The sequence below is a fragment of the Cavia porcellus genome, unplaced genomic scaffold, assembly GCF_034190915.1.
Source record: "Cavia porcellus strain 051 isolate PalLab524CR breed Dunkin Hartley unplaced genomic scaffold, mCavPor4.1 scaffold_40, whole genome shotgun sequence".
Taxonomy (NCBI): Eukaryota; Metazoa; Chordata; class Mammalia; order Rodentia; family Caviidae; genus Cavia; species Cavia porcellus.
The window spans coordinates 5,747,485-5,774,164 of NW_026947523.1; the positions used below are offsets into that span (position 1 = coordinate 5,747,485).

Sequence of the window (26,680 nt, forward strand, 5' to 3'; positions counted from 1 at the left end):
GTTGTATTTATCTAGTTTTTATCCCCTCATCGCCGCCACCCGTCGTGGTGCTGGAAATTGAACCCAGGGCCTTTGTACTGAGTTGCATCCCCAGATCTTTTATTGTTTTCAGGCAGAGTTCTGTAAAACTGCTCATACTGGACATAAACTTGTGACCCTCCTGAAAACAGGAGTGCTGCAGGTATAGGCATGTGCTGCCATCATGTCTGGTCACCCTCTTTTCCCTTTCTGCAGTGATGGAAAATGAACCCCAGAGCCTTGTGTGTGCGAGGCAAGTGCTTCACTGAGCTGTGTCCCCAGCCCTTTCTTCTCTAAGTGTATGCAAAAACAAATTAAAGTTGCACTTACTTGCCTTCCTTAATTTAATAAATGGTGTTTCAATTTGTGGAGGTCAGTTTGAGTCTAGTTTTATCTTGTGTTTTAGCAGATGCATTCAATTTTTGCTCTTAATAAGCATGCTTTCAATCTTATCATGAGAGATAAGGCTACATATATTTCATTAGTGATCCATTTTGACCTGTGTATCAGGTGTTTTGACAAGCATGATGTTAAAATAATACGACATCCTCATGAGACCATGGGTCTCTTACTGTGTCACTGTAGTCTGAATATTGCTGGAAAGCAGAACATTCTTATATTTAACAAACAGAAAATGGCTGTCAGCCTCCTTTTTCTGCAAGTGAGAATTGTTAGACTGGTCTTCTCTGTGTGTTCCCTTTGCTCTGTCCACCTTTGACCTCCGTTTGTTTGCCTGGGTAGAACTGTATGTCACTTGGTGGTGACCTCTGATGTGGATGGCATATGGCTTGATTGATGTTGCTGAACTGAGGGCCTCGAGGGCTGGGGGAAGACCGGCTGGCGACCTCAGCTCCTGATGGCTGTGCATCCTAGCTTTGCCCTGCGGGGATGGCAGCCCAACCCATACTCCCTCCCCTTGCAGATGTATTTTTGCCAATCCACTTGAATTTAAATTTCCACATTGTGCAAAATTGCATGTAATACAATGTAAAGAATTGTATTTAGGTTAATTTTTAAAAAATTTTAATCACTATATTAATAATTACAAAGTTTATTTCTAGTATAAATTTAAATTATGGGTAATTTACTTCCCCCAAGTCTTAACTGGTCAGTGACCTCCTTTCTATTATAAAGTTAAACATAAAACTTGTAAACAAAACAAAAAAGCATGGTTTGACAAATGCGAAAGTGTTAGTAAACTGATTACATTATGAACACAAAACTGCATTTTAAAATATCAAAAACAGAAGATAAAACATTGAAAATAGCCACATCAGAAAGTTAGCTTTCTATTAACTTTTTAAAAAGTCACCATCCTACTGAATACTTCCTGATTTCTGTGTGTGTGCTTTTCAAAGTTGGCAGTTCTTACAGCCAGGCCAGGCTGTGCCAGCTGCCCTGTCCCTTGGAAGCCCCCTTCAGCTCCTGGCCTGGCTCCTCCTCCTCCCGGCCCTCCCCTGGGCTTCCCTGGGCTCCTGCTGTTCCTGCTCCGCACACCTCCTGTGCCGCCTTCCCTCCTAGCGCGCTCCCTGGCAGCCTTGCTGTTCTCTCCTCACTTGCTCACTTTTTCTCAGTCCTTTTGCATAACAGATTCTCCTCGGGCAGACCCCAGACCCGGGCATGTTCACTGTCTGTCCCCACTCTTCTGGGTGCAGCAGGAGTGTGCACCATTTTTCTTAACACTGAGCACCCTCTTTGAATCACTGCATGATAGTTGCTACTAAACTTCCAGAGAAAAGGTTCATTTTCTTTCTGCATTTTCATTTTCTAAATTCTAAGGAATTTTAAGTGAAATTTTTAGTTTTGAACTGTATGGCTATATTACTTTACAAAATAATGACAAAGGCAAAGACTTTAATTTTTCTGTAGTTCTTTTTTTCTTAGGATATGAGAGGCTGGTGAGCATCCATTATAGCTGATTTTAAAGCAAAACTTCTAAGAAGTACATTGTTCTTTGAAAATGCTAAAGGACTATAAACAAGAATATTGATTAACAAGTCACAATAAACAGGTTGTTCTATGAAGCCAAATAATTTATTTCCAGTGTGTGTAAAAGGCATTCCCTTCATTTCAACAAATAAAACCGAGTTGGCAGGGGCTGGGGATTTAGCTCAGCGGCATAAACGCCTGCCTTGCAAGCGGGCAGTTGTGAGTTTGATTCCTGGTACCAGTAAAAAAACAAAACAAAACAAAACAAAAAAAATCCAAGTTGGCGTGGCAGGCTGAAGTGCAAGCAAACTCTGGGGACCCCTACAGAGTGGCCCAGCTCTGAGCTCTGAGCTCTGAGCTCCGCGTGCCTGGCCAAGAAGCACCAGCCCCGGCTCCAAGCTTTGCCAGGAAGGTCTGTGTGGCTCTTGCTCCACAAGGATGTGGGGTCTTCCAGGAGATACAGCCTCCTTTAGTCAGTGCTGTTAGGGAAATGGAGGTCCCTTCTCCTCTGCCCCCTCTAAGGCCAGTTTTGCAGGACTTGGAAAGCAAAGTGGTTTCCTCTTTCCTGTGCTGCTGTATTCCTCGTAATGGGAAAGAAGCAAGACAAGGGGAAATGAAGGCAGCGTGGTGGTTGCCCTCAGGAGTCACCCTCTTCACCTGTCTGGCTCTATCTGTTCTGCTCTACAGCTGTGCAGTGAGGAGACTGGGGCCTAAGGTGGGAGCCCCTCATTTGGATGGACCCCTAGCATGGCCAATAAAGTAAAAGTTACTCTCTGAAAAGTGTGGAGGGAAATGTCTGGCATATTTCAGCGGTGGAGGCAGCTTTAAAGAGAAATGAAGATGGAACCAGTGTCGTCTTTGCCTGGTATCTGCAGCTTTGGTTTTGACAAATGTGTTGCTGTTCATGTGCTCTCTTGGTAGCTGTAGCTTGCACTGCCCTGGTGCACTTAGCAGGCCTTCCCACGGATATTCAGAGTTTACTCTCTTTGATAAGAAAGTTGTCTTGATAGGAAACAAGCATTTTTCTCCTCATTTTTATTGGAAACGTGGGTTGGGGGATAGCAGAGTGTATGGTATTTCGGATACAGTGTTAATGTTTGTCTTACGAGATAGCTTCAGCTCTCAGGAATTACATTCTTTAAATGAGAGAGGGCAAAAAAAAAAAAAGAGAGATTAAAATCTCACTTGCACACTAAAGGTATTAAGGGCAAGGGATATAGCTCAGAGCATTTGCCTAGGCCCTTGGGTCAATCCCAGCACTGTCCCTTCCCAAAAAAGTATGAATCATGTGAGGTAGTGATTATATGTAAGGTCAAAATAAAATATCTACCTAGTAGTAAAGTTCTTTAAGTTACATATATATTTGTTCTGTTCTGTTCTGTTCTCTTGTTTTCTTTTCTTCTCTTTTGTGAGACAGAGCCTCACTGTGTAACCCAGGCTGGTCTTGAACTCACAGAATCACACTGCCCCAGGCTCCTGAACACTGGGATTGCAGGCGTGTGCTACCTCACCTGGCTAAGCCAACCTTTTTTTTTTTTTTCTTTTTTTTTTAACTACATTAGCATTATAAGGAACACCCAGAATCATTAAAAATTCTGAGGTCGTGTGCTATACCTACGGAATGATTCAGGACAGATACTTCCTTCCTATACTTCACCTTGCCCCAAGGTCAGGGGGAACCTGCAGAGAACATGTGAATTCCAGATGATTCTATCATATTTTAAGGATGTGGCTTTTAATATTGTGTCAGTGTGAAGTGACTGGTGATTTATAAACTTGAAAATAATGGAATCAGTTTTGCGTATCCTGAAAGAATCCCAGGAAAGAAATAGAGGTGGGAAGGAAGCAGACTAGTTGAGAGGCTGTGGAGTTAATTGTTAATCAAGAGGTAATATGTAGTGGCAAGGGGAATCAACAGAAGGGGACAGCCGGGTTAGCGGGGCTGTGTCCCCACTACTCAGGAGACTGAGCCTGGAGGACTGCTCCAGTCGAGGGGGATCTTTTTAATTTAATACGGGTTTGCAGTGCCTGGTGATTACATTATTGTGAAGAGTTGCTGCATATACATAGCACATCTTAATTCTTTTTATTTTTCTGCCCAGGAATTTGAGGCCTTGTTTAAAAAAAATAAATAAATAAAGATTGGAGAAATGTTTTGGGATTCGAAGTTGATAGAACCTGAGCACTGTTTAATACGACAGGCAAAGGAAAGTGAGCGGTCAGGGGTGAAGATGCTGAGCCAGTTTAATAAGCAAGTGGGGAGAGTCAAGGCACTAGTCGTGAGGACGGGGACTGAGGAAAAGAAGGCAGAAGCTGAGTTTTGCAGCTGATACATAGGGGACAGAAGGAAATAGTAGATATAGAAGCACTTTAGCCGGTTATACATATTTAGGTCAGTCAGTGCTAGATTCTGTTACAGGCTTTTGAAAAACAAGAGCTGAGTTTTATTGAGCGTTTCAAGTAGTTTTACAACCAGTAACCCCCCCACCCCCCACCCCCACCTTCGCAGACATGGTCTCACTATGTAGTTGAGGCTGACTTTGAGTTCACTGTGTAGCCCAGACTAGCTTCGAATTTACAGCAATCCTCCTGCCTCAGCCTCCCATGTGCTGGGATTACAGGTGTGTGTTTAATCCCTCATAGAGAGCTCTGAAAAGAGATGAGAGCCAGGCATGATAGCACACAAGCCTGTAACCAAGTACTTGGGAGGCTGAGCCAGGAGGATCACAAGTTTAAGACCAGCCTAAACAATTTAGGGAGACCCTTCCCAAGAAGAACTGGGAATAGCTCCATGGTGCAGTGCTCGCCCAACATCTATAAAGCCTGAATTAAAGACATACGCATACATGTACACAACAGGAAAAAAGGGACACCAAAATCACCAATTTTGGGTGATTTTGAGGTGCACACCAGAGTGTGCGTTCATATTGTGCAGCAATGGAACTGTTAGTGGAGGAAAGTCAATCCTGACAGCCCAGCACTCTCTTCCTATGGTTTGTTTTCGTGCCTATATAATATTCATGGTGTAACAATGACTGCTAAGTATGTTTAGGAAATTCTTTGTTTTTGTTTTGTTTTTGGTATTGGGAACTGAACTCAGGACCTCAGACAGGCACTTACTTACACTGCTGAGCTGTATCCCCAGCCCAGTTTTGTTTTAATTTCATGTGAGTGTAAGGTTATCTGTCCAGGTGTTCTTGCACTTTTGGACATTGAGGTTGTTGCCAGTTAATTTACTGCTTTCTGTGGAGCAGTAAACGTTTGCATTCATGGAGCTTTACTTGGGGACAGATTTCTGAGTTTCAAACTCTAGATCAAACGGTATGAAAATTGCTGTGGTTCTTAATAGGCATTATTTTGTGATTTAACTGAAAAGGATCATTCCAAGATATAATCATCCAAAAGATGTGTGATGCTGCCCTTTACTACACCCTAAATGGCATCAGATCTTTTTAAATTTTTCTTTTTTAAAATTTGATTTCTCTTATTAGTGATATCATTCACTGTGTTGTGTTTTATACCCATTGATTATTTGGCATTTTACTGTTTCTCTTTGTTTTATTACTCAATATATATTTTTCCTAGTCTCAGTAACTTCATTTATCTGGAAAATTCAGATGACTTAAGCTCCTCTCTAAGAATGCCCCCTTCGTGAGGCACTAGTTGAACACTTAAAATGTCTTATCCATAGATGATGTCAGAGAACCATAAGGACAGAACTTAGATCACAGGAAGTTAGGCATCCTCCTTGGGGGAGGTAAGCTAAGCTAGTAGAGGTTTTTAATTGAGTGACTTTGAAGGAAATAAGTTACCACGGGTTGGTGCTCTCACATGTTGTTTTAGTAAAGATATCTTCTGGCCAGGTATGGTGGCACACTCCTGTGATCCCAGCTCTTGGGAGACAGCAGCAAGAAGATTTGGTGATTTTGAGGTGAGCCTGGGCTCCACTGTGAATTCAAAGCCAGCCTTGTCTAAAAAAGGATAGCCAGGCATGGTGGTGCAGGCCTGTAATCCCAGCACTCGGGGGGCTGAGGCAGGAGGATCCATGGAAGCTCGAAACCAACGTGGGCTACAGAGTGAACCCAAGGGCAGCCTGAACTGCACAGTGAGGCCCTGTCTCAAAAAGATCAAAAAAAAAAAAAAAAAAAAGGAGCCAGGGGTTTAGCTCAGCGGCACAAGCACCTGCCTGGCAAGTGTGAGGTCATGAGTTCAATCCCCAGTGCAACGAAAAGAAAAGAAAAAGTGTCCTGTCATTAAGTTTATTGGGTAAAAATCAAGTTGAAGAGAAAATCTGGCCCTAGAAGACCCTGACCCAGTAAGCCAGGATCATTGGAGTGATTGTGCCTGTGTGCACTTGAGAACCAACACTTCTCTTAAAAATAAGAGGCACTTCTCTTGACAGCACACTGCTGTCAAGAAATGTGCCTAATGAAAAAGAACAGAACTTCCACTTAATCAACAGTGCAAGGTCAAGGACAACAGAATAACACGTTTTTCAACCTACCCCCAGGCTTGGGGTGCTGGGCCTTCTGATGGGTGTAGAACTTGGCTGTGTCACTGGCATTCAGCTTTAGAGGTACAGTGTTTGTCTCTTAGATATTTTACTGAGCAGCTACTCAACAGGTTACTTGTAAAATGTTGTTCATTCACCAAATCTCAGGCAGGTTCATTGTGGCTGGCTCCAGGAGATATTCATGCCTTAAATACTATCTGTGAAGTTTGAATGTTGTTTCATATAGAAAGTTGAGACTTATTTATTTCTTTGTATAAAAATTACTTAAAACTGGTTTAGTAGTTAATTAGAATAAACAATAGGATAATTTCCAGGTGGTTCTCTTTAGTGATGTCTAGGTAGAGCCCTCCGTGAGGAATAAAAATAATAATAGTTTGAAAGGGCAACCCCTCAAAAAATAAAATGTGTTTGTTTGCTTAAGACTTTGCACTTCGCTTCTGAGTCAGCAGGGCTAGCCCTTTGAATTCACTTTCATTCATGAAGAACACCTTGTTTTCCAAACCAGCTCCCGTCTCCTGGTTCTTCCTCCTGGTGCTCTCACTTCTCCTATTCCAGCACTTCGGGCACAGTCTTCTCATTTCCCAAGTCGCCCACCAGCAGCAGACCTGCCTGCGCTGGGACGCCGGCAGCACAGGCCTCTGTGGCCATCCCATGCATCCTGCCTTGCCCGAGCCCTGGTGCCTGCTGGGCCCACAGTATCCAGGGACCGTGGCCTTGAGGCACTTGCCCAAGTGCTGACCGAAGCTAGGCTAGAGCTGTGTGGTTTTATTTTTTGGTTTTTTGAGACAAAATCTTGGTAGATTAGACAGGTCTTGAACTTACTGTGTAGGCCAGGCTGGCCTCAGAATTGTGGCAGTCCTGCCTCGGAGTCCTGAGTTCCAAGATCATGGAGCTGAGCGTTGAAGAGGTGTTATAATGTGTTCTGGTAATGAGATTGTAAGTCTCTTTTACTACCTGCTTTGTGGTTAGAGGAAATGCATGAGAGCTGGCCAGCCAGTAGCAGTCTTCAGTCCTTCCCCATGCAGTTCTTTGCGAGACTTCTGTGCCCTCTCCTCAGAGAGTCACAGTCCACCAAAGTGGACCACAAGTGTCAGCTTTTGTTACAGGTGGCTGCTGTGCAGAGGTTTATGTTCCATGTGTTTTAGGTGTCTGTATCTTGGCCGTTTGAGCCTCACACTGCCCGTCTGGAAAACAGCTTCCACGTGGACCCCGAAGGAGGGCTGAAGAGGTCCTGTGTACGAGCACAACCCAGGGACACCCTGCATCAGCTGTCTGCTCAGCTGCCTCCTGGCCTCAGTCCAAACCAGAACATGCAGGCATGAAGGGTCCCCCACCCAGTTACCCACCCTCCTCTGTTCCGTCCAGAAACTTGGGGCCATCACATACTCCTCTGAGCCCTCATAGGGGCAGTCACAATATCCTGTTGATTTTATTTCTAAACAGCTTGACTCTGCGCCCAGTCTTCACTCTTACTCTTGGTTCAAACATCATCTTTCTTTAATTGATCTCCTCTCTTTAGTTCCACCCCATCCTCTATACCCCACTGATCTTCCTAAAAACTCAGGATGGCCATGCCAGTCCCATCTTTGTTTTGTTCAGCAACTTCACCCAGTGTCAGGTTGACAACTCCTGTGTGTCAGGAACAAGTCTGCAAATAAGTAAAGTAAGACTTTCCTGAGCTGCTGAAGCGGGAGCTACAGCAAAGAAAGAGCAGCGCTGGGGTCAGAAGGCATTTTAACCTGTCAGTCGGCAGTAGGGAAGGCCCAAGGTCAGTGGATTTGAGGCACAGAAGACAGTGGGGAGACAGGTGGGTAAAGGGAGAAAGTGGTGAGCTTAGAGGTGGAAACCATTCCCCCAGTCGTGTGAATGCGGTGCCATTCTTGAGACAGGAAGGCATGGAGGAAGAACAGTTTAGTGGAGAAATGAGTTGGATTTTGCTCATTAAGTCTTAAGGCGCCTCTTGGACTTCTGAGTGGGGTGTGGAGCGTGATCCTTCCCAAATGAAGGATTTCTGCTGTGGAGCTCGAGCTCGGTACGGCTCTAGCCTAGCTGAAAAGTGAGCTCTTGGTTGACTGCTGCAAGGGTGCTGCCAGGCCTGTGCAAGCACCAGGAGGCTGTGTCTGCCACGGGAGAGAGGGAGGGAGGCAGGGCAGGCTCAGAGCCCTGTCCTGTGCTGCCCTGAAATAAGGCCCAGAGAGGCGAGGGAGGGCAATGAGCTTCTTGGACTCAGGAAAGTACTGCAGGAGATTATTGCAGGGAATAATGATTATAGAATCTTAATGATCTGATGTTGACCTTTGTCCACATATTTCTAGAAATTGAGTTCTTGGGCAATTATAATGTCACTTAGCCTTTCCACCCAGTCCTATAGCCTGAAAAATGGGACAGTAACTGGACTACCTTGTCAGGTTGTTGAATAAATCAGATCTGTCCTTACAGTCAGTAGACCCATAAAAACTGAGCCGGGGATTTAGCTCAGCGGCATAAATGCCTGCCTGGCAAGTACAAGGTTATGAGTTCAATTCCTGGTACAAAAAACAAACAAACCAAAAAAAAAAAAAAAAAAAAAAAAACCAAAACTGGGGGTGGAGGAGCATTGAAATCATTTAAGGTTTCTTATCTTGGTTGTATTACTTCTAAGTCTCTACTCTGTTCACCAGTTAACATGCATGAAGATTAACCTCTTATGGAGTACAGCAGAAATGAAGAAAATGGCCATGTACCTAGTGATGGGTTGAGCCTTGATTCTTTAACTTAGAGCTACACTCCTTCTCTCCAGAGTGGGGTTGTAGCCTACACTTGTAACACATTTAACACACTTAACCTAAGGTAGGGCTGGTGAGTGCAGTGTTGGGAAACTACTCAGGTGTCTGGATGCCCCAGTGCTGTTCAGGATGTGGATCAAGCTTTTCCTTCCAGAACAAGGTTCCCAGAGTAGGAGTGACCTAAAATGTGCTGAGCAGGTGTGACTTGCACTATTGCTTCATTGAATGGCACCTTTGAATATGGGGACTAGTGATCCTGTGGGTAATTGCACTGGCAGTAGCTTAAAAATATGCTGTGGTTTGGATATGCCTGAGTGGCCCCCAAGGCTTCATTTGTTGAAATTTAATACCCATTGTGAAGCATTGAAAGGACAGGAATTTATTGTGAATTGATGGAGTTTAGGGGTAGGGCTTTTAGGAATGATTAAGACCCAGTGAGGCAGACAGGGTGGATCCATCTTGGTTGAATCTTGGTGACTTTATAAAAGAGAGAGGGCCTGGTAAACATGAGATCCTGAGTTTGATTTCCAGTACCCCGCAAAAAAGACAGTGGAAGATACATGTGCTTGTTCCCTGTCTTGCCATGTGACAGTTTGTGCTGCCCCAGCTCCTTCTCAGGGCCATCCATCCCTAGGTAGGACCAGTAGACCTTACACCTCCAGAATCTTAAGCCAAGATCAGTTCCTTCCTGCTGGAACCCTCTTCTGTATAAGGGCGCTCCTCTCTCTGTCCTCTCTAGCTTGCTGCTGCCCGTGGAGGACTTGAAACTTGTAGAACTAGGGTGGCCTAGAAGCAGAGCTGTACTACAAAGGAGAGTTTAAATATAAATGTAAGAAAGAAGCAGCTTCTCAGAGCCAGGTGTTGGGAAAGACTTTGGAGAGCAGAGCTGCAGTACCAGGTTCACAGGTGTGAACTTGTTAAAGGAGCCCAGTTGGGCTGTGAGTTTGTTTCTTCTGCTCCTGGAATCAGTGCCTTGGGAATAAGCAGCTTCCAGTAACTGGCTTTCTAGACACATGGACCCTACTCCTGGGTGGGAGCCCAGCAGGATTATACCCCATCACTGCCCTCGTGAGGAATTTTATATGAGGTGCTGTTTTTAGATACAAAAAACACGAATGTAATTATTTCTGTTTATCAAACGATCCATTGTGTGAGCAGAGTATAAAATAAAAATAAGATAGTCTGTGATCTTGTGCATCTTAAATGTCAGGATTTTAAACTCTTCTGTATGCATTATCTCTCTGCACTTGGAAAAAAGGTGAGGTGCCCCAGGGCTCCGGCTCCTGCTGGATTCAGCCTCTTCCCGGTTCTCAGCCTCTATTCGGAGAAACAGTGCTAATTACTGCGTCAGACCTAGTCCTTGGTTCAGGCACTCTGAGCCCCTCCTTGCAAACTTCTTACAGGACCAAGTCCCTTTCCCTAAATGACAACTCCCTTAGACAGAATCGCTACTGTTTTCAACAGTTTCACGGTTTTCTTCTCAGGGTATAAAAGAAACCCTCTCATTAGAATTATTTCGATGGAGTGTGTGTATGTGGAGAAGAGAAAAGGCAGAGTCAGAAGGGGAGGAACAAGTATGTTAGCCCGGAGAAGCAGGGTTGGCGCAGCCCGCGGTGGCGGTGTGCTGGCACTGAGCTGCGTGCGCACGGTGTGAGGGGAGGGGACTGAGGGCGCCCGCCTTCAGCTGGGACAGGCCAAGACTAGTTAAAGTTGTGGCAAATGCATGCATTTGGGAGGTTGCTTTACATTGCTTTGTTACCTCCTTCCGTTTGTTACTGCGAATCTGAAAGCTGTAAACCCAGGAGGTTAGAGTTAGGGAATGGCGGAGCATTGAAATAAAACCTCCCTGAGGGGTCAGCTTCAGGGCTGCCACATCTGCGGTTGTCACTCAGCCGCGTGTGACAGATGACTATAACCCTTCCTGCTGGGGAGGTGGGGATAATCACTGTACCTGCCGGAGTCTCACCTATTTGTTGCACATCAGCGTCCATAAAATGGTCACACTAGGACAGGTGGCTGAGTGCCTGAGTGTAAGAATGTTCCCCAGCCCCCCAGGAGTGAGTGCGTGCGTGCGTGCGTGCGTGCGTGCGCGGGCTTCAGGCCGCTGCCTCCTGGATGTGTCTGCACTCAGCCCTGAGGGTCCTGTGGGAGTGGCCAATAACAGAAATGACCAGGGACGGCTCTGGGACATTTCCCCCCTTCTGTTTTTGTGTAAGAATGTCTTAGGAGTGCCCTGAATGTCCTTTGAAAAATCCTCTTGTCCTTCATTGTTAAGCATGTTCACGAGATTTTGCCTTGGTGTCCTTAAGTGACAGAAGAATCCCTCCTCTGGTTTTTTCCCAGCTGGGGACTGTCCCCATTTTACCATTGAGAAAATGGAGAACCTGACCTTTCCAGGTTCCCACAGCGTTGCTGTCTTTCTCTGGTTAAGAGTTCCCAGCTCCTGGGTCTGCTCAGCTCCCCATCCCAGCTTTGCGCCGTTTTTTCTTGTTTTATGTTTTTGTCTTCTTTAGGCTGCCTCTATCTGTGGTAGAAACCGAGAAAGCTGTCCACTGAATGTAAGGAAGGTACATCCAGGAAATGTCAGTTAAAGTAACTGAAATACTTACTAACTGAAGGGGCCCCCTCCGTCAGTGGAAACAAAACAGTGGGGCAAGAGACAGCTTATCAACAGAGACTTACTTTAAAAAGCAGGTTTTAGGTTGTATCCTGGAGTTGGTTTGGTAAAGCCTGTTCTCTTATAAGAATAATGTTAATGTAGAATCATAACTGAGGCAATTGAAAATAGTTTAATTCAAAAGATTGAGCCTATATCCTCAGGAAGGAGATTTCCATGCTCTCTAAAGAGTTCTTAGTTTCACCTGCAGTGACCCTGAAAACATTGTTTCAAAGTGATGCTTTCAAAGGTATCCATTTGCCACAATTTAAGTCAGTAGTTCCCCTACCACTGCAGATAAGCTCCTGATTTAAATCCAGTGTTCTGTTCTGAGAGGGAATACTTCTAAGAGGACCATCCAGAGCAGATGTCACGTGTGTGCCATCTCCTCAGAATCCTGTTGCTCTGGTGCCTGCAAAGCTCCACTTCCACCGCTGACACCCACGCTGCTGCAGTGTCCGGATGCAGCCTCCTGTGCATTTCCACCACCAGTGCCAGACCCTCTGTTCCCACCCTGAACCCACCATCTGCTGTCTTGGCCTCCCCATCCTTCACATCAGGGCTGCCCTTCAGAGTCAGGCTTCCTGGTGTCAGCCCCCAGCATCCCTGTCCTGTGCCTGGCCCTCTATAAGGCAGTGTAAATGTATTCCCTCTGCCATGGATGCTGTTCCTCCCCCAGGGCACTCTACTCAGTGGCTCAACACAGCTCAAAGGACTTCCCCTCAGAAGTGCTTTCCTGACCACATTAACCTGGTCCAAAGTCCTCTTACAGCACAGTTGAGGTTTTGCTTTGCTTTCCCTGTGTCCCGTAAGGGCAGGTTCTTTCAGCCCCTACACACAGATGTAAAATAAAAACATATTGCATTAATAAGAAAAGATTATTGTACCTTACCTTGATACCATTAACTCATCGTGAAACTTCAGCTGGTTTTTTATTCTTAGTCACCCATAACAATTTTTAGGGGAACTAGCATGTTAGAAGAAAAGACAAGGAGAAAACCAAGTGGTCAGGTTCTTACTAGTTTTTCTCTAGCCCTGTTTCCACTACCTGGACAGAGACAGAATTGACATGTTAAGGCAGATGAAACATCCTGAGAACAGCTGACTAGGAAGTAAAAATGCTTTCTCCATATCCCATAGACGGACCTGCATTTCCCAGAGCTGTGGTGTGAAGAAGCACCACCCGGCTTTCCTGCCCTCATCAGCCCATAGTTACTTGACATCTGGTGGAGGTAAACACATGCACCTTCCTTCCCACACATCTGCCCGGTGAAAATGTGGATATACAAAGCAGTAAAAACAAAAGAGGAAAATTGGTGGAATCTTCTAGGGAAAAGATGTCTTTCTCCAGCTGCATCTTAGACCTATTAACTTTTCAATAGTTTACTGAACAATAAAAAGAAAATAATCATGTGTATAAAACCTGTGTGTATTTTAAGTGTGTTCTTCCTCTGCTCAGGATTGTATCTAAATGCCACTGTCTTCTGTTTGGTTGACAAAGTACCGAAAGATAAGGAAGGACACTGTTCCCAAGAGAAGAGAGTCCTTTCATCCCAACCCCCTAAGCTGCTTCAAAGCTTCCTAACTTCTCTGTTAGCTGCTGTGGGCTGGCTGCCTGTGCGGAACACAGCAGGCAGGGAAGCAAGGGGGGTGCACTGGATTGAAACAAAGGCCAGGGGCTGGAGCAGGGAGACAGTGCCTGACCAGCCTGCCCAGGTTTTGATCTTGCGTATTTGCATCACTCTCTGTGTGTCCTTTGCAGCACAGAAAGACTTATATAGGTAGCTTTATAGCATAGCATGGAAAATCTCCCCAAGGAAATGCTTCTCTGGGTCAGCAGCAGAGTCCTTCTGGATGGGAGGTTTTAGGGGAGGAGAGGTCCAGATGGACAGCTGCGTGTGTTGCATTTGAAAAGTTTGTGTGACAGTGTCTTCCTTGGCTTAGCAGCATGGGAAGCAGGCAGCTCTGTGGGCTGTGCTAGGCTCATCAGTGTGTTAGGGGAGCAGGGGATGCCTCTGCCCAGTCTCTAGCCTCTGGATCAGCAGGGTGTCTGGAAGACCCAGGTGGTTCCAGCTTAGTGTAACCAGAGTGAGCAGTGAGGGTGCAGGTACCAGCGAGCTCCAGGGCGAGGGTAAGTGGTGGGAGACTGGTGGAAGCGGCAGGCCGGCAGTGCGCAGAACACACCCGGCGTGGCGTGCAGAGGAGCCTCCGGGGCACTTCTCATTCTGGCTGCACTCAGTGCACTCTTCAGGGATAGTTTCTGATGTTCCTGTTTCATTTGTAGGTAGTTAATATATAGTTTTAATCTTTTTTTTTTTTTTTCGTCTTTTTTGAGACAGAGTTTTGCTTTGTAGTTTCAGCTGGCCTTACCTCACTTTGTAACCCAGGCTGATTTTGAACCTCACAGTAATCCTCTTGCTTCAGCCTCCTGAGTGCTGGGGTTACCAGCGTGTTCCACCATGCCCAACATAGTCCTCATTTATTTAATGTCTTTTCTTCCAATGTAAAATACTTTAGAAAACTTAGTGCATGCCTATAATCCCAGCATTTGAGAGGCTGAGGCAGAAGGATCACTGTGAGTTCAAGACCACCCTGGGCTATAAAGTGAGTTCAAGGCCAGCCTGAACTGCATATTCAGACTCTGTTTTGAAAGGCAAAATAAAAACACAGAAACAGTTCCTGTTTATTGAAGAACAGAAGAAGAACACGGTGAAAGTAATAGGCAAGGAGCTGACAATCCTTACCTGCAAAGATAAAATACTGTATTATTATTTATAAAAAGGCTGTGACAGCAGGCCTGGATGATAGTTATATTAGACCAGCGTGTTAAACGTGAAACCTCTGTCTTCAGTACACAGTCGGCCTTTCACCAGCAAATGCTGCTGACGTGGCTGGCTGACTGGTGTCTCACGCTGGCCTCATCACAGTTTATTAGGGCATGCCAGTGGAGGGTCAGGATCTGCGAGCACTGTGGCTGGAACAGCTGTGAGTAGAAGTGCAGCTTCCACACCAGTGCGCTGTGGTAGTGCATTGTGTAGTAGCACTGGCAGATGGACCCCCGGAGAGCTGAGGATCTCTGGCTCTCTGAGGTTGGCTGCAGTGTGGTCCTGGACTGGTGTAGGTAACCTCGGGGAGGACAGCAGGCAGCAAAGGGCTCCAGTGTGTAAGCTCTCACACGGCAGGATGAGGAGAGAGTGTAGCTCCAAGAAAGCAAGGACTAAAACGTGGATTGCTTCGGCCACGGCTTTGAAGAACTCTTGGAAGAAAATTGATAGGGTGCAGGGTTGCATCAAAGGTGCGTGCTCCCAGGGCAATAAAGAAGTAGATCACATTGCTGCCACATAGCTGGAGTATGTAGGTAGGGCAGCAGAGGCTTCTGTCCTAGATATAGGAGGCATAATTAGAAGGGAAAAACCTCTTGCTGGTGGCCAAAAATGTACACCTTGTTCCACATTCTCCAGGCTCTACCAGCACCGGCTTTTAACGTATTGAAAAGTCACCTCGTTAGTTTCCTCCAAGCTCTTGAGTGTGTCAGACCTTGCATTTGTTCCCTCAGCCCACATTTTCAGTGCCTGCAGTGGGCCAGGCCCTGGGGATATGAGTGGATCTCGCAGTTTAGGGGGTGGACAGACTTGAATAAGTAAGTACAGGAAGCATAAGAAAAAGTGTGTGCAGTGCTAAGTGGAAGGAAGCCAGGGGCACAGCAGCGGCGGTGTGTGTGATCTGCCAGGCTTCCACAGAACCAACTGGTTGCCATCGATGCACTAGTGATGCTCTGACCCAGTTGCTGCACGCCTGCTCACTCAAGGCTGCTCTGAGATCCTCATTAAACAGTGATTATTCAGGTCACCCTACTGCGAGGGAAGAGGCCTGCAGAATCTCCCTTGGAGCTTCCCACTGAGGATGAGGGCTCCTTGTCGATTCAGCCCCTGCAGTTTGCCACCTCAAGTCCGCAGGCCCTGTGGCCCAGACAGTGATAAGTGCTAGCGAAAGGGTCAGCTTGCTTATCTGTTTAAACTCGCCCAGAAACTAATAATGTACTATTTCATAATCTGTTTCCCAAGTTTACACTATCACGGAGTGCCAGGTTCTTTGTCAGAGTTACTTGAAAAGAGCTTTTATTCTCTTCCGTGATAAATGAAAATGTCCTATTAGATCAGAAGTTTGGGCTTTTACTTATTTGAAAAGCAAATCTTGATTTTGAAACAACTGCTGAACGCTCCCTCCCTGCGCCCCATATCTTGTCTTGTGTAGGGTTAGGGTTAGGGTTAGTGGTGTACAGATTCACCCCACCCAGGAATGAGTGACATATTAAAGGTGGAGCAGCAGTGTGGTCACAGGACATTTGGACAAGCAGGATGGCAGGGTGAGTGTGCAAATTGTTTCTTCATAAAAGGTTAAGAATGAACACACAATTGGAAATTATACTGGCATGGCAATCGATTTGGGGATAAAAGGGGAGAACAGATAGAGAAGACTTTACGAAGGTACAGTTTTTGTGTTCTGTGTTGAGCTCCTGACACACAGGAGGTATGTTTCAAATGCTCAGTCGCTGAGCCAGTGAAGGGCACTAGAAAGCAGATGGTAAGGTGTGAAGAACATGAACTCGGGGTCAGAAGAAGAAAGGCTGCAGTTGTAAGTTTTGATACTCCCCAGATCAGCAGGTTCCTTTGCTTTAGCTTCTGTTTCTTCAGCTGTGAAAAAGGACATTGGAAACAGACCTGTCATTCCTCCTTTGGGATCTCAGGATGCCACAGTTGGCCTCATGAGAAGTGAGTGAAATTGTGGGTGTTCCCGTGAGAGGAAAATGTGTTACATTGGAGGACATAAAGGGAAAATGAACAGTCACTTCTCTCATCACGAGCATCTTGGGAAATTCCCACATATTAGTTTCTGTCATCAGCCTCACAACCACCACATGCTGATACCTCCCAGTTGCAGCTTCCCACAAGTCCCACTGCACCAGACCTCAGGTTCAGCTAGTCTGTGCTCCTCTTTGGTGGCTCCAGGGAAGACTTTGCTTGCCTTGTCGAGCTTCTACAGCCACCCACACTCCTTGACTTGGCTCCTTCCTCCACCGTTAAAGCCAGCACCCTCAATCTCTATAGCCCTGCTTCCTAAAGCCTGTGACTCTGGGCCCCATCGGAAGAGGATCTTTACTTTTTTGAGCTCCTATGATCAGAGTGGGCTTCTGGATAATCTAGCATACACTCCCGACTTGAGGCCTTTACTTGATCACACTTGCAGAGTTACTGTTAGAGTAAAAAGTCTCGGATTCTGGGGATTTAGATGAACCTTGTTAGGGGAATCATTCTGCTTCCCACATCCATAACAAGTAGACTGCAGAGTGCCTTGTAGGGGACAGAAGCTGGTGGAGAAAGCACTAGGAAGACCAGATTCCGACTCGGGATCTGGCCTGTCATCACATCTCTCTGGGTTTCTGTGGTACACATCTAAAAAGAGGGAGTTAGATTAGACCGGTGGTTGTGAAAGATGCTGTGGATCAGGATTGGCCGGTGGATGACTTGCGGCACGGTGTATATAGCCGAGGTCTGCATTTCCAGCAGGCTTTGGTGCTGCTTGGCAGAGGGACCACACTCAGGACCTCTGATCTACTCCGTCTCAAGGAGGGTGCTTTCTCTGAGGTCCTAATAAACCATGTAGGGTCTTTCTCCTTTAGATATAATTTAGTGAATTAACATGCTTTTTAAAGAAGCAAGCATTATTAGCCAGACAGGGGAGTGCACACCTGTAATCCCGAATGCTTGGGAAGCTGAGGTAGGAAGATTGCAAGTTTGAGATCAGATAGGGCAACCAAGGAAAACTTCGTTTCCAAAGAAACAAAATCAAAAGGAGTGAGGATGTAGCTCATGGCTTCCTGTTATAGTTCAGTCCCCAGTACTTTAAAAAGGAAAAGAAAAGAAAAAAAGTAACAGCAAGTATCATTTTGTAGATGTAATTTCCTGGTGAGTGGCAAGTATGCTTTCTTTCTGCAAAACATGGCAGTGTACTCTGAATACTGGCTCAGAGCAGGTTGCTTTGGGAGCCCTGCGGGGGCCAGAAATGCAGGGTACTGAGTCAGGAAGGGCACCTGCGGTCAGCCCAGCTCCTCAGCTCTGTAAACCGGGGTGGTGACAAGCCCGGCCCTGCTCTGCAGGCTGCTTTTCACACAGGAACCATAGCTGTGTCTGGCATGTGGTCCTCTCGGGTCGCATTACTGACACTTTTCATCCAGCCCCTGTTCTAAGCCTAGATTAATGTGTCCAAGGCTCACAGCATTTCTGGAGGCAGGTGCTGCTCCTCCCACACTGGCATGTTCAGAGAACAGAAGATAGGGATTTGGCCAGGCAGGGAAACTTAGACAGTGGCAGAGTCATTCAGCAGGCAGTCATGTAGGTTCCAGGACCCCTGATCAGCAGTGCTCCAAAGAGTAGGTTCCTTGCTGTAAAAGTTAGCATACTCTGACTGCAAGTTACGAAATGGAAAAGTGGGGTTTTGTTTGTAAGTGTCTTATGCTATAAAAAGCCTTGAGTAGGTGGTCCTGAGGTTGGTTAGTTTACTGCTTAGCAGTGTCAGAGGTCTGGATCTCTCCATCTTGTCACTGTGCTGTCCCCAGCAGATTGGCTTTGTCTTCAGGGCTGTCACCTTGTGATGACAAGATAATTGCCACATTTGCTGTTGTCAGGTCCACATTTGTTGTTGTAGAGGATGAGCCAGAGGATGGCCTGTTCCTTCCTTTTGTCTCTTCCCTGCAGGCACTCCTTCCAGAAATGCTGGATACACCCTTTCCTAAAAGGCCACCACCAGTTGAGGTTAATCCCTGGGGAGGGGAGGGCCTGTATGGAGCAAAGCCCCTGGACAGCTGAATGTTCAGGCTCCCTGAGCTGCCCAAGGTGCTGTAGCACTGGAGGGGAAAGCCTGAGCTTGTGGACCTGCTCTTCACTGTGCTTGGTGTACTCCAGGCCAAGTGACCTTGGCTTTCCTAGCAGGGGTGAGGGGCACGTGGTAAACATTTACTTGTCATCAGCACTCAGGAGGGTCTTGGGCTTTGGAGAGGAGGACAGGGTTCTTATAAGACTTGTCTTCTGTCCTTTCCTGTGGCTGTTTTCCACTCTCACCTGAAACAAGGTACTTAGCTCTGGTGCAGCAGACTTCTGATCCTTAAGCAGGGATGCTTCACACGTCCACGCAATGAGTAAATTCGTGTCAGTCCGTAGCCACAGTTGTCGCCCTGTACAGCTGGTACAGGGTGAGCGTGCAGGCTTCTATGGCTGCTGTCAGTGCATCGACTCAGGGTTGGCGCTCAGGGCCTGAGTAGCTCTCGCTCTAGTGTGAGCACGTAGGGGACATACTTCCTTCATCTTTCACAGAAGCAGCAACCAGTGTTCGGGTCTCCTGGTTAGCTTCCCAGGTGTGCCACGACCACCTGCAGAATCGGCTTCCTTCCTCCACAGGCCCTCATGTTGCTGAATTTTACAAATACAGTCGTGGTTGATGTGCCACGTACTTCCTGTGCCAACAGGGTAAACACTCCCAGCCGCCACATCAGGGGCGATAGAGATGTGCTCTGCTTTGAGAAAACCTGCCCGTATAAGGAGGAGCATCGCCATTGCAGGGTAACCCCTCACTTCATCTGGATGCATGGCAGCTTTCCTAGTGCATTTAAAATAGGGTGCCTGTGTAAAAATACCACTTGCATATAGGAGCCCATATTTTCTGAAAAGGGAAGTATACGTGTATTGGGCATTTGGGGTAAGTAGATCAAAATCAGAATAAAATCTAGAAACCAAATTCCCACTTTTATTCTTTCCACAGCAAAAATAAGGAGGTAGGATCTTGAGGCAGCTCACAGTGGCCGAAAGGAAATGACTGGCAGAGGATGCAAGCGGGTGGACCCTGGGACACCAGAGGCAGGACCGAGGGTGGCGCTGTGCTGGCCGCACGCTCCCCGTGTGCTGAGGAGTGCTGGCCTTGCCCTCCAGTGTGTTGTCTGATATGACATCATTTGTGAAGTCCGGCCTTAAAATGCCAAATGGGAGCCCATCCTGCCCCAGATTCCTCTTCTGCCGCGCTGTAATGGTGGGCTCTGGGGAAGGCCTGTGGAAGTGGGGAGTCTGCATACTGACCTGGCTTCTTCCTGCCTTCCTTCCCTTCAGAAATGCTCCCACTGCCAGGAGGCTGGCGCCACCCTGGGCTGCTACAACAAAGGCTGCTCCTTCCGCTACCATTACCCGTGTGCCGTCGATGCAGGTAAGTGGGGACCTCCACCTTTCCCAAAAACATCCACAGGGCCCTGACGTGCAGTTGACCGTCCCTTTTCATAATTCCTTTGTTCTCTCCTGACCCTCTTCTGTTCGTAAATTCTAAAAGAATGCAGAGGGGACAATACAAGGAAGTAAAATTGGGTAACTTATATATAAGTTTTGCATATTCATCTAATTCATGTGAGATGTGCGTATTTAAATGTATAGTTAAGTGACTTTTAGTACATTCAGAGAATTGTATAAGCGTCACCACAGATTTTAGGACACTTGCATTATCCTGTAAAGTAACTCCTATTCATTAGTAATCACTCACCTTTTTGTCCCTCTGATCCCTGGCAACCTGTGATCCACTTTCTATCTGTGGATTTGCCATTTCTGGGGTAGATAGATATTTTTTTTCCCCTTTGAGACAGACTCTTAGTCCATATAGTTCAAGCTAGCCTTGAACTCGCAGTAGTCCTTCTGCTTCAGCCTCCCAAGTGCTGGGATTATAGACGTGTACCACCGTGCCCAGCAGGACATATCATAGAAATAGAACCCTGTAATATGTGGCCTTTGTGACTGAATTCATTCACTTACAGTATTTCTAAGGGTCGTCCATGTTGTAGGACACATCAGTAGTTTATTTTCAATTGCAAGGTGACACTTAATTATGAAGCATATATTATGATTCATCCATTCATCTGTTGGTAGACACTTGTGGACTGTAGTGAGGAATACCGCTATAGCACCTTCACGTATGAGTCTTGGTGTGGACATACATGATTTCAGTACTCTCAGTTGTACACCCAAGAAGAGGAATTCCTGAGTCACATGAGGGCCCCGTGTTCAACCTTTTAAGGAACTGCCAGGCTTTTTCAGAAGTGGATAGATGTACCGTTTTCCTTCCCTCTACAGTGTACAAGTGTGTAGTATTAGGCTTCTGGTTTCTGAGCTTCTTCTCTGATGGGCATTACTATCTGCTTCACTGTTGTTATTGTTACAGCTGGCCTAGTAGATAGGAAACGGTACCTCACTGTGATTTTGTTATTTCCCTGATACTATGACATTGTGCATCTTTTCATGTTTACTGGCCATTTACATACCTTATGGAGAAATGCCTATCCTGATCGTTGCCTATGTTAAATGAAGTTGTCTTTTTTTTTGCTGAGTTTTAAGAATTTTTTGCATTTCTAGATACAGCCTTGCTGTCACATATGTGGCTTGCAAATATATTTCTCTGATTCTGTGACTCTTCCCCTTTTAATGGTGTTTTCTTTTTTTTTAATCGGTACCAGGGATCAAACTCAAGACTGCCTGCTTGCAAGGCAGGCACTTATGCTGCTGAACTAAATCCCCAGCCCCTCGATGGTGTTTTCAAAAGCATAAAAATTTTAATTTGATGAAGTCTAATTTATCAGGTTTTTTTGTTTTGTTTTGCATGCTTTTGCTGTCATATTAAAGAAACCATTGCTTAACTCAAAGTTACAAAGATTTACACTAGTGTTTTTTCCTAAGAGATTTAGCTGTTACATTTAGGTCTTTCATCTATTTTAATTTTTATGTTGTATGAAAGAGTCCAGATTTCTTTTATACATGGATACCCATTCTTCTGAGCATCATTTGTAAAAAGTACTGCTCTTTTTTCAGTGAATGATCTTGGCATCTCGATTGAAAATCAGTTGGCCATTGATGTGTGGACTGACTTCTGTGCCGTCTTGATTCTGAAAGCTCTGCAGTAGTATTAAGTTCAACAATGTGAATTTCCCAATTGTAGCCGTTTTTCATGTTAAGTGTTGTATATCTCTTACCATTGTTTGAACTTTACAGTTTACCTATTTCTGTGGGGGAAAAAAAGGCTATTGAAATTTTGATAGAAATTACATTGAATCTGTAGATAAATAAGCAAATATTATCATCTTAATAGTTTTAGGTATTCTCCATGATTATGGAGAATGACTTTCAGTTTAGGTATAATTTTTAAACACCGTTTTATAGTTTTTAGAGGATGTGTTTTACATTTTGTTTCATTAAACTTAATTCTAAATATTTTATCTTTAGTGTTGCAATTAGAATTTTTTCATAGTTTTTCATGTTCACTGTGAATGTATAGAAATATTGATCTTGTGTGCTTCAATTTTACTGAACTTAACTACATAATTCTAATAGTTTACAGTGAATTTCTGTATATAAGATTATAATATCTATGAATAGAGATAGTTTTAACTTCCTTCTTGATCTGATGCCTTTTATTTAGTTTTCCTGCCTAATTGCCAGCCTTGGCAAGAACCTCCAATAAAATTTTGGATAGATGTGTTAAGAGCTGACATTGTTATCTCATTCCTGATTTGGGAAATAGGAAGTTAGCATGATGGTGCACACCTGCATCCTAGCTACTTGAGAGACTTAAGATAGAAGGATCTCAAGTTTGGGATCAGCCTGGGCAAATAAGTGGAATCTTGTCTGAAGAGAAAAGGGTTGAGGATGTAATCCAGTGGCCAGTGTCCTGGGTTCCAGGTCCAATCCCTGGTACTGCCAATCAATGCAAGAATGAATAAATGAGTGTGTGTGTATAATGTAGCTGTGTGTAAGTATCCTTGATACCTCTGAGGGAGCGCCAGGCCAGTGCTAGCTAGTCTGACGAGTGTTTCAATTGTGAAGTGCTGTGTGTAAAGTAGCAAAAGTCAGCCTGTGTGCTCATTGGGTCTCCCACGCTGCTTTTCTCCAAATACCCAGCAATCTTCTGGGGATGCTGCCTGTGGTGTCCCACAGTTGAACTCAATTTTGACGCTACCCAGAAATAGTGTAGGGTAAGGGCACACAGGGTAAGGGCTCGGTCCTGCACTGCCCCCCACTTCAGACAGCAGTTTCAGGTCCCAGGTTGTGACCTGTGCCTCTGAATGACCAGCCGTATTTAAGGTTCCTAGGACTCCCTCCTTGGGTTTGATTAATGTACTTGAGCCACTCGAAGAACTCCAGGAAGCACTTACTTATGTTTAGCCATGTATTAGAAAGGTACAGATGAATAGGCAAAAGGAAGAGGTGCAGAGGGGTGTGGGAGGAACCCAGAGCTGGTGTGCCATGCAGGTGCACCTCCCTCAGGCCCCTCCACACGTTCAGCAGCGGGATGCTCCCTGAACTCCTGTAGTGCAAGGGTTATCCGGGAGGGTTCATCACAGGGGCAGGATAGATGATTAACTCGGCCTATAGTGCTGCACATCCGTTGCTTCCTTAGAACTGAGGGTGCTCCTACACGGAGGAAATTCTGAGGGTTTAAGGTGCTGTGGGCCAGGAACCCAGGATTCTCCCGGTGCTCCTATTTCAGTGAGTGAGAAGGGTTTGTGTCACAAGGACCATAGTATCCCTTCTGTTGAGATGGAGCAGATGGTGTGTGGTACAGGGCGATGGGTGCTGCAAGAGAAAAACCTCCTGTGCCATCCAGCGAGCCTTGCACAGGGCTCCAGTTTTGGCTCAGCATTGCACCCTGGGAGAGACAGCCTCTACCCCTAGACTTCAGTCTCTTCAGGGACTGTTCCCCCCTGACTGTGTCCTGGCCATCTGACCTTCAGCCAGCCAGTCCCATAATGCCTCACAGTCAGGTTGGGGGAAGAATAAAATCCAGAGATGAGAGTGCAGTGAGGCGTGTGTTATCTGTGGACTCTGAGTGCTCCCCAAGCCGAGGAGGAGAAGGGGCTACCGTGGAGGCAGCTGCACTGCTGCTGGGAAGCGGCTTTGGCAGGGGAGAGGTGAAGGAGCGGGGCTGGTGCCATCCAGGGGACAGTGCAGGCGGAGAGCAGACAGGAGGGCCGCATGGGCGCCCGAGGGTCTGTCTTGTTTACCCTGCTCCCGGGTCAGAATCTCCTCGACTCTCCCCACTTCTGCTTAAGTGCTCCCCTTCCTTTTGCACCTTTCTTTCTGCCCCTTTCTTCTCTCATCCTTCCTCCAAGTTGCTGTAGGAGAAGCAGCTAAAATTACAGAAAGGTACAGAGGATAATGCTTCTGCCAGGGTTGGATTCTTCTGCCTCAGTTGTATGCATGCACTGAAAGGCAGAGTAGTGGCCAGAATGCTGTTGACCAGAGAGAGGGACAGGACAGCAGGGAAGAAGAAATAGAGAGCATTGAAACGTCACGTGTCACGTGAGGGAGTCGGCGCTGTAGAAAGTGCTTCCGTGTGGAGCCTGGACTCCTTTCTCCCTAGCCGCTGCCCAGCACACCCTGCAGGAGTGCAGCTGTGAAGTCCTGGCCGGCAGGGGCCAGCCTGTTGCCCTTCCTCATTTTCATTTGTTGCCCCAGTTCCTTCACAGTATTCGGTTTCTTTTTCTTTTCTTTTTCCACTTGGAGCTTTTAAATGAGGGCAGTTGGTCATTTTATAGGAGATGCTTGCAAGAATCGGCTGTCCCCATGGCTAGATAAGCAGGGAGGCTCTGTCCAGACACCAGAGGCAGAGCAGCCACGGTGACCCTGCCCTAACTCGCGTGCGTCCTGTGGGCACTGGGGCACGGCCATGCCAGCAGCCAGGCTGGCAGCGGCACCTGCTTCCGCTCCTGCCCTGCCGCCTGGTAGATTCTGAAAGGATGAGGTACGATGCTTGGTGGAACTTTCTGTGCTTGTAGAAACACTTCAGATTTGCATACTCCATTGCCACACCCACTGCCAGAGCTAGATGCCTGCTCAGCATTCTGAATGGAACTAGGGGGCTGAGGAGGGGAAGTTTTTTTTTCAAACCATTCTTTTTTTCTTTCTTTCTTTTTTTTTTGGTACTGAAGATCGAGTCATGACCTTGTATATGCCAGGCAAGCGCTTATGCCACTGAGCTAAATTCCCAGCCCCAGGAATTTTTTTTAAACTAGATTTAAGTGGCCATGCGTATGTGACTTGTAACTGGACAGTATTCTCTTAGAGCCACCTTGCTGGTACCCGTAGTACTCTTCGGAGAGGGCAAGGAAGCCTGTGGGGATAGCTTGTCCTTCCCCAGCAGCCTAAAGGCAGCAGGGACTCTCTTCTTAGCCAAGAGTCAGTCAGCAAGTGACATCTGTCCCTCCATGTTGCAGCCTGTCACGTGTGCCTGCCCAGTTGAGCTGGTAAACACTCCTGTGTAAGAGAAAGAAGTTGGTGGCCAAGTTTGGGGCCAAAGTCTGAGTGCCGCCCCAGCTGCCGTTCGCTGCACCTCTGAGTGGGACCAGAGAAGTAGCCTTACAAGGACCATGTCACAGGCCTTTTGGTCCTGATAGCGACCCAATGCTCAAGGACTCAGGGGCCTGCACTGCTCTGTGGCGATGGGTGCTTGTGTTTAGTCTGCATTTTCTTAGGAGTCCTGTGCTGTGTGATGGATCTCACATGAAGGAAAGGCATTCATTGATTGACTTTCTAATCATAACCAAGCAAAGTCCCTGGGTGTTAAGAGACCCTCGTGTTTTAGTAAGAAGCATGTGTGCCTTGCTGTCAGTCGCCTGAACCTTTAAGGAACTGTTGATACCTCAGGGAAGAGTTCTATTGCTGGACTGTCTCCATGGAAACAGAATCTTTGTTTCCTGAAGACCCATGGCTCCTGCACCTGCCCCATGCCCACCGCCGGTCCTGGTTTCTGACATCATTGTGGACTGTTCCATGCTGCCTGGTCTGTCACAGGCACAGGGTCTGGCTCCAGGTAGGAGATGCAGTAAAAAGAACATGAGCTTTGACTTCTTAAAAAATGTTTTTTAATGTATATGATACAGTGAGCCTCAGCAGTTAAGACAAAGGACAAAAGGGCTCTGGTAGCTCTTTAATAATTCTTCTATGCGTGAAGAATCTTGCCTGGAGATTTTTCTTTTACCCTCATGAGAAAACACACTGGGAATTCCACACACTGCAGCCACCTTCACAGCATTGTTTGGAAGCTGCCCCTTCTGCCAAGACTTTGCTCTTGCAGTAATGGGTCACAGTCCCTGGTGGGTAGTGTGGAAGCTGAGGGTCTGGCCCATCCCAGGAAGCAGCGCCTTATTCCCTGCATGTGCTCCAGGGGCCACAGCAGCTGATGCACAGATGACGGTAGCTCACAGGTCAGTGGCAGCTGAGCCTGAGGCAGTGTCTGATGCCAGCAAAGGACATTTCAGTTCTCTCAGCTCATCCTTGAGGTTCATTCTCAGCCGGTCTCTGTGGCCAGGCACACTCTGAAGCTGTTTATGGTGCTTGTTGCTTGTTATAAGGAGCTCCGTAGAAGCCACCCGGCATGAGGGAGAAATGGGAGTGCCTGCCTGCCTGCCTGCCTGCCTGCCTGGGGGCCGAATGTTTCTGGAAGCTGTTTTGGGGAGGAGGCAGCCTTGTGAGTCTTTCCCAGCTTGGCTGATGTTCTGTGGAGCTAGGGCCTCTGCAGTGTAGGGTAGTCAGGCCTCAAAGAAACCAGATCAGGAGACTGGCTAGCTGGTCGCATAATAGGCACTGTGTCACAGGTGTGCGGCACAGTCTGCAGAAGAGATTCTCCACATGCCTCCTGCTTTTCGTGCCTGCTCCGGAAGGCCTGGCTGGAGGCGGCAGAGGCTCCCTGTGCCCTTCCCTCTAGGACTCAGAGCTCCTT

General features: G+C 46.5%; 1 protein-coding gene across 7 annotated transcripts in view; it reads left to right on the forward strand.

The window, feature by feature from the left end:
• Tcf20 (transcription factor 20) overlaps positions 1 to 26,680 on the forward strand; it is a 167,246-nt gene that overhangs the window by 131,406 nt on the left and 9,160 nt on the right. For all 7 annotated transcript variants that reach the window (XM_063243830.1, XM_063243831.1, XM_023565365.2 and 4 more), the window contains one exon: positions 20,038 to 20,131. In XM_063243830.1, the coding sequence (XP_063099900.1) occupies positions 20,038 to 20,131 (94 nt within the window). The remainder of the gene's footprint in view (positions 1 to 20,037; positions 20,132 to 26,680) is intronic.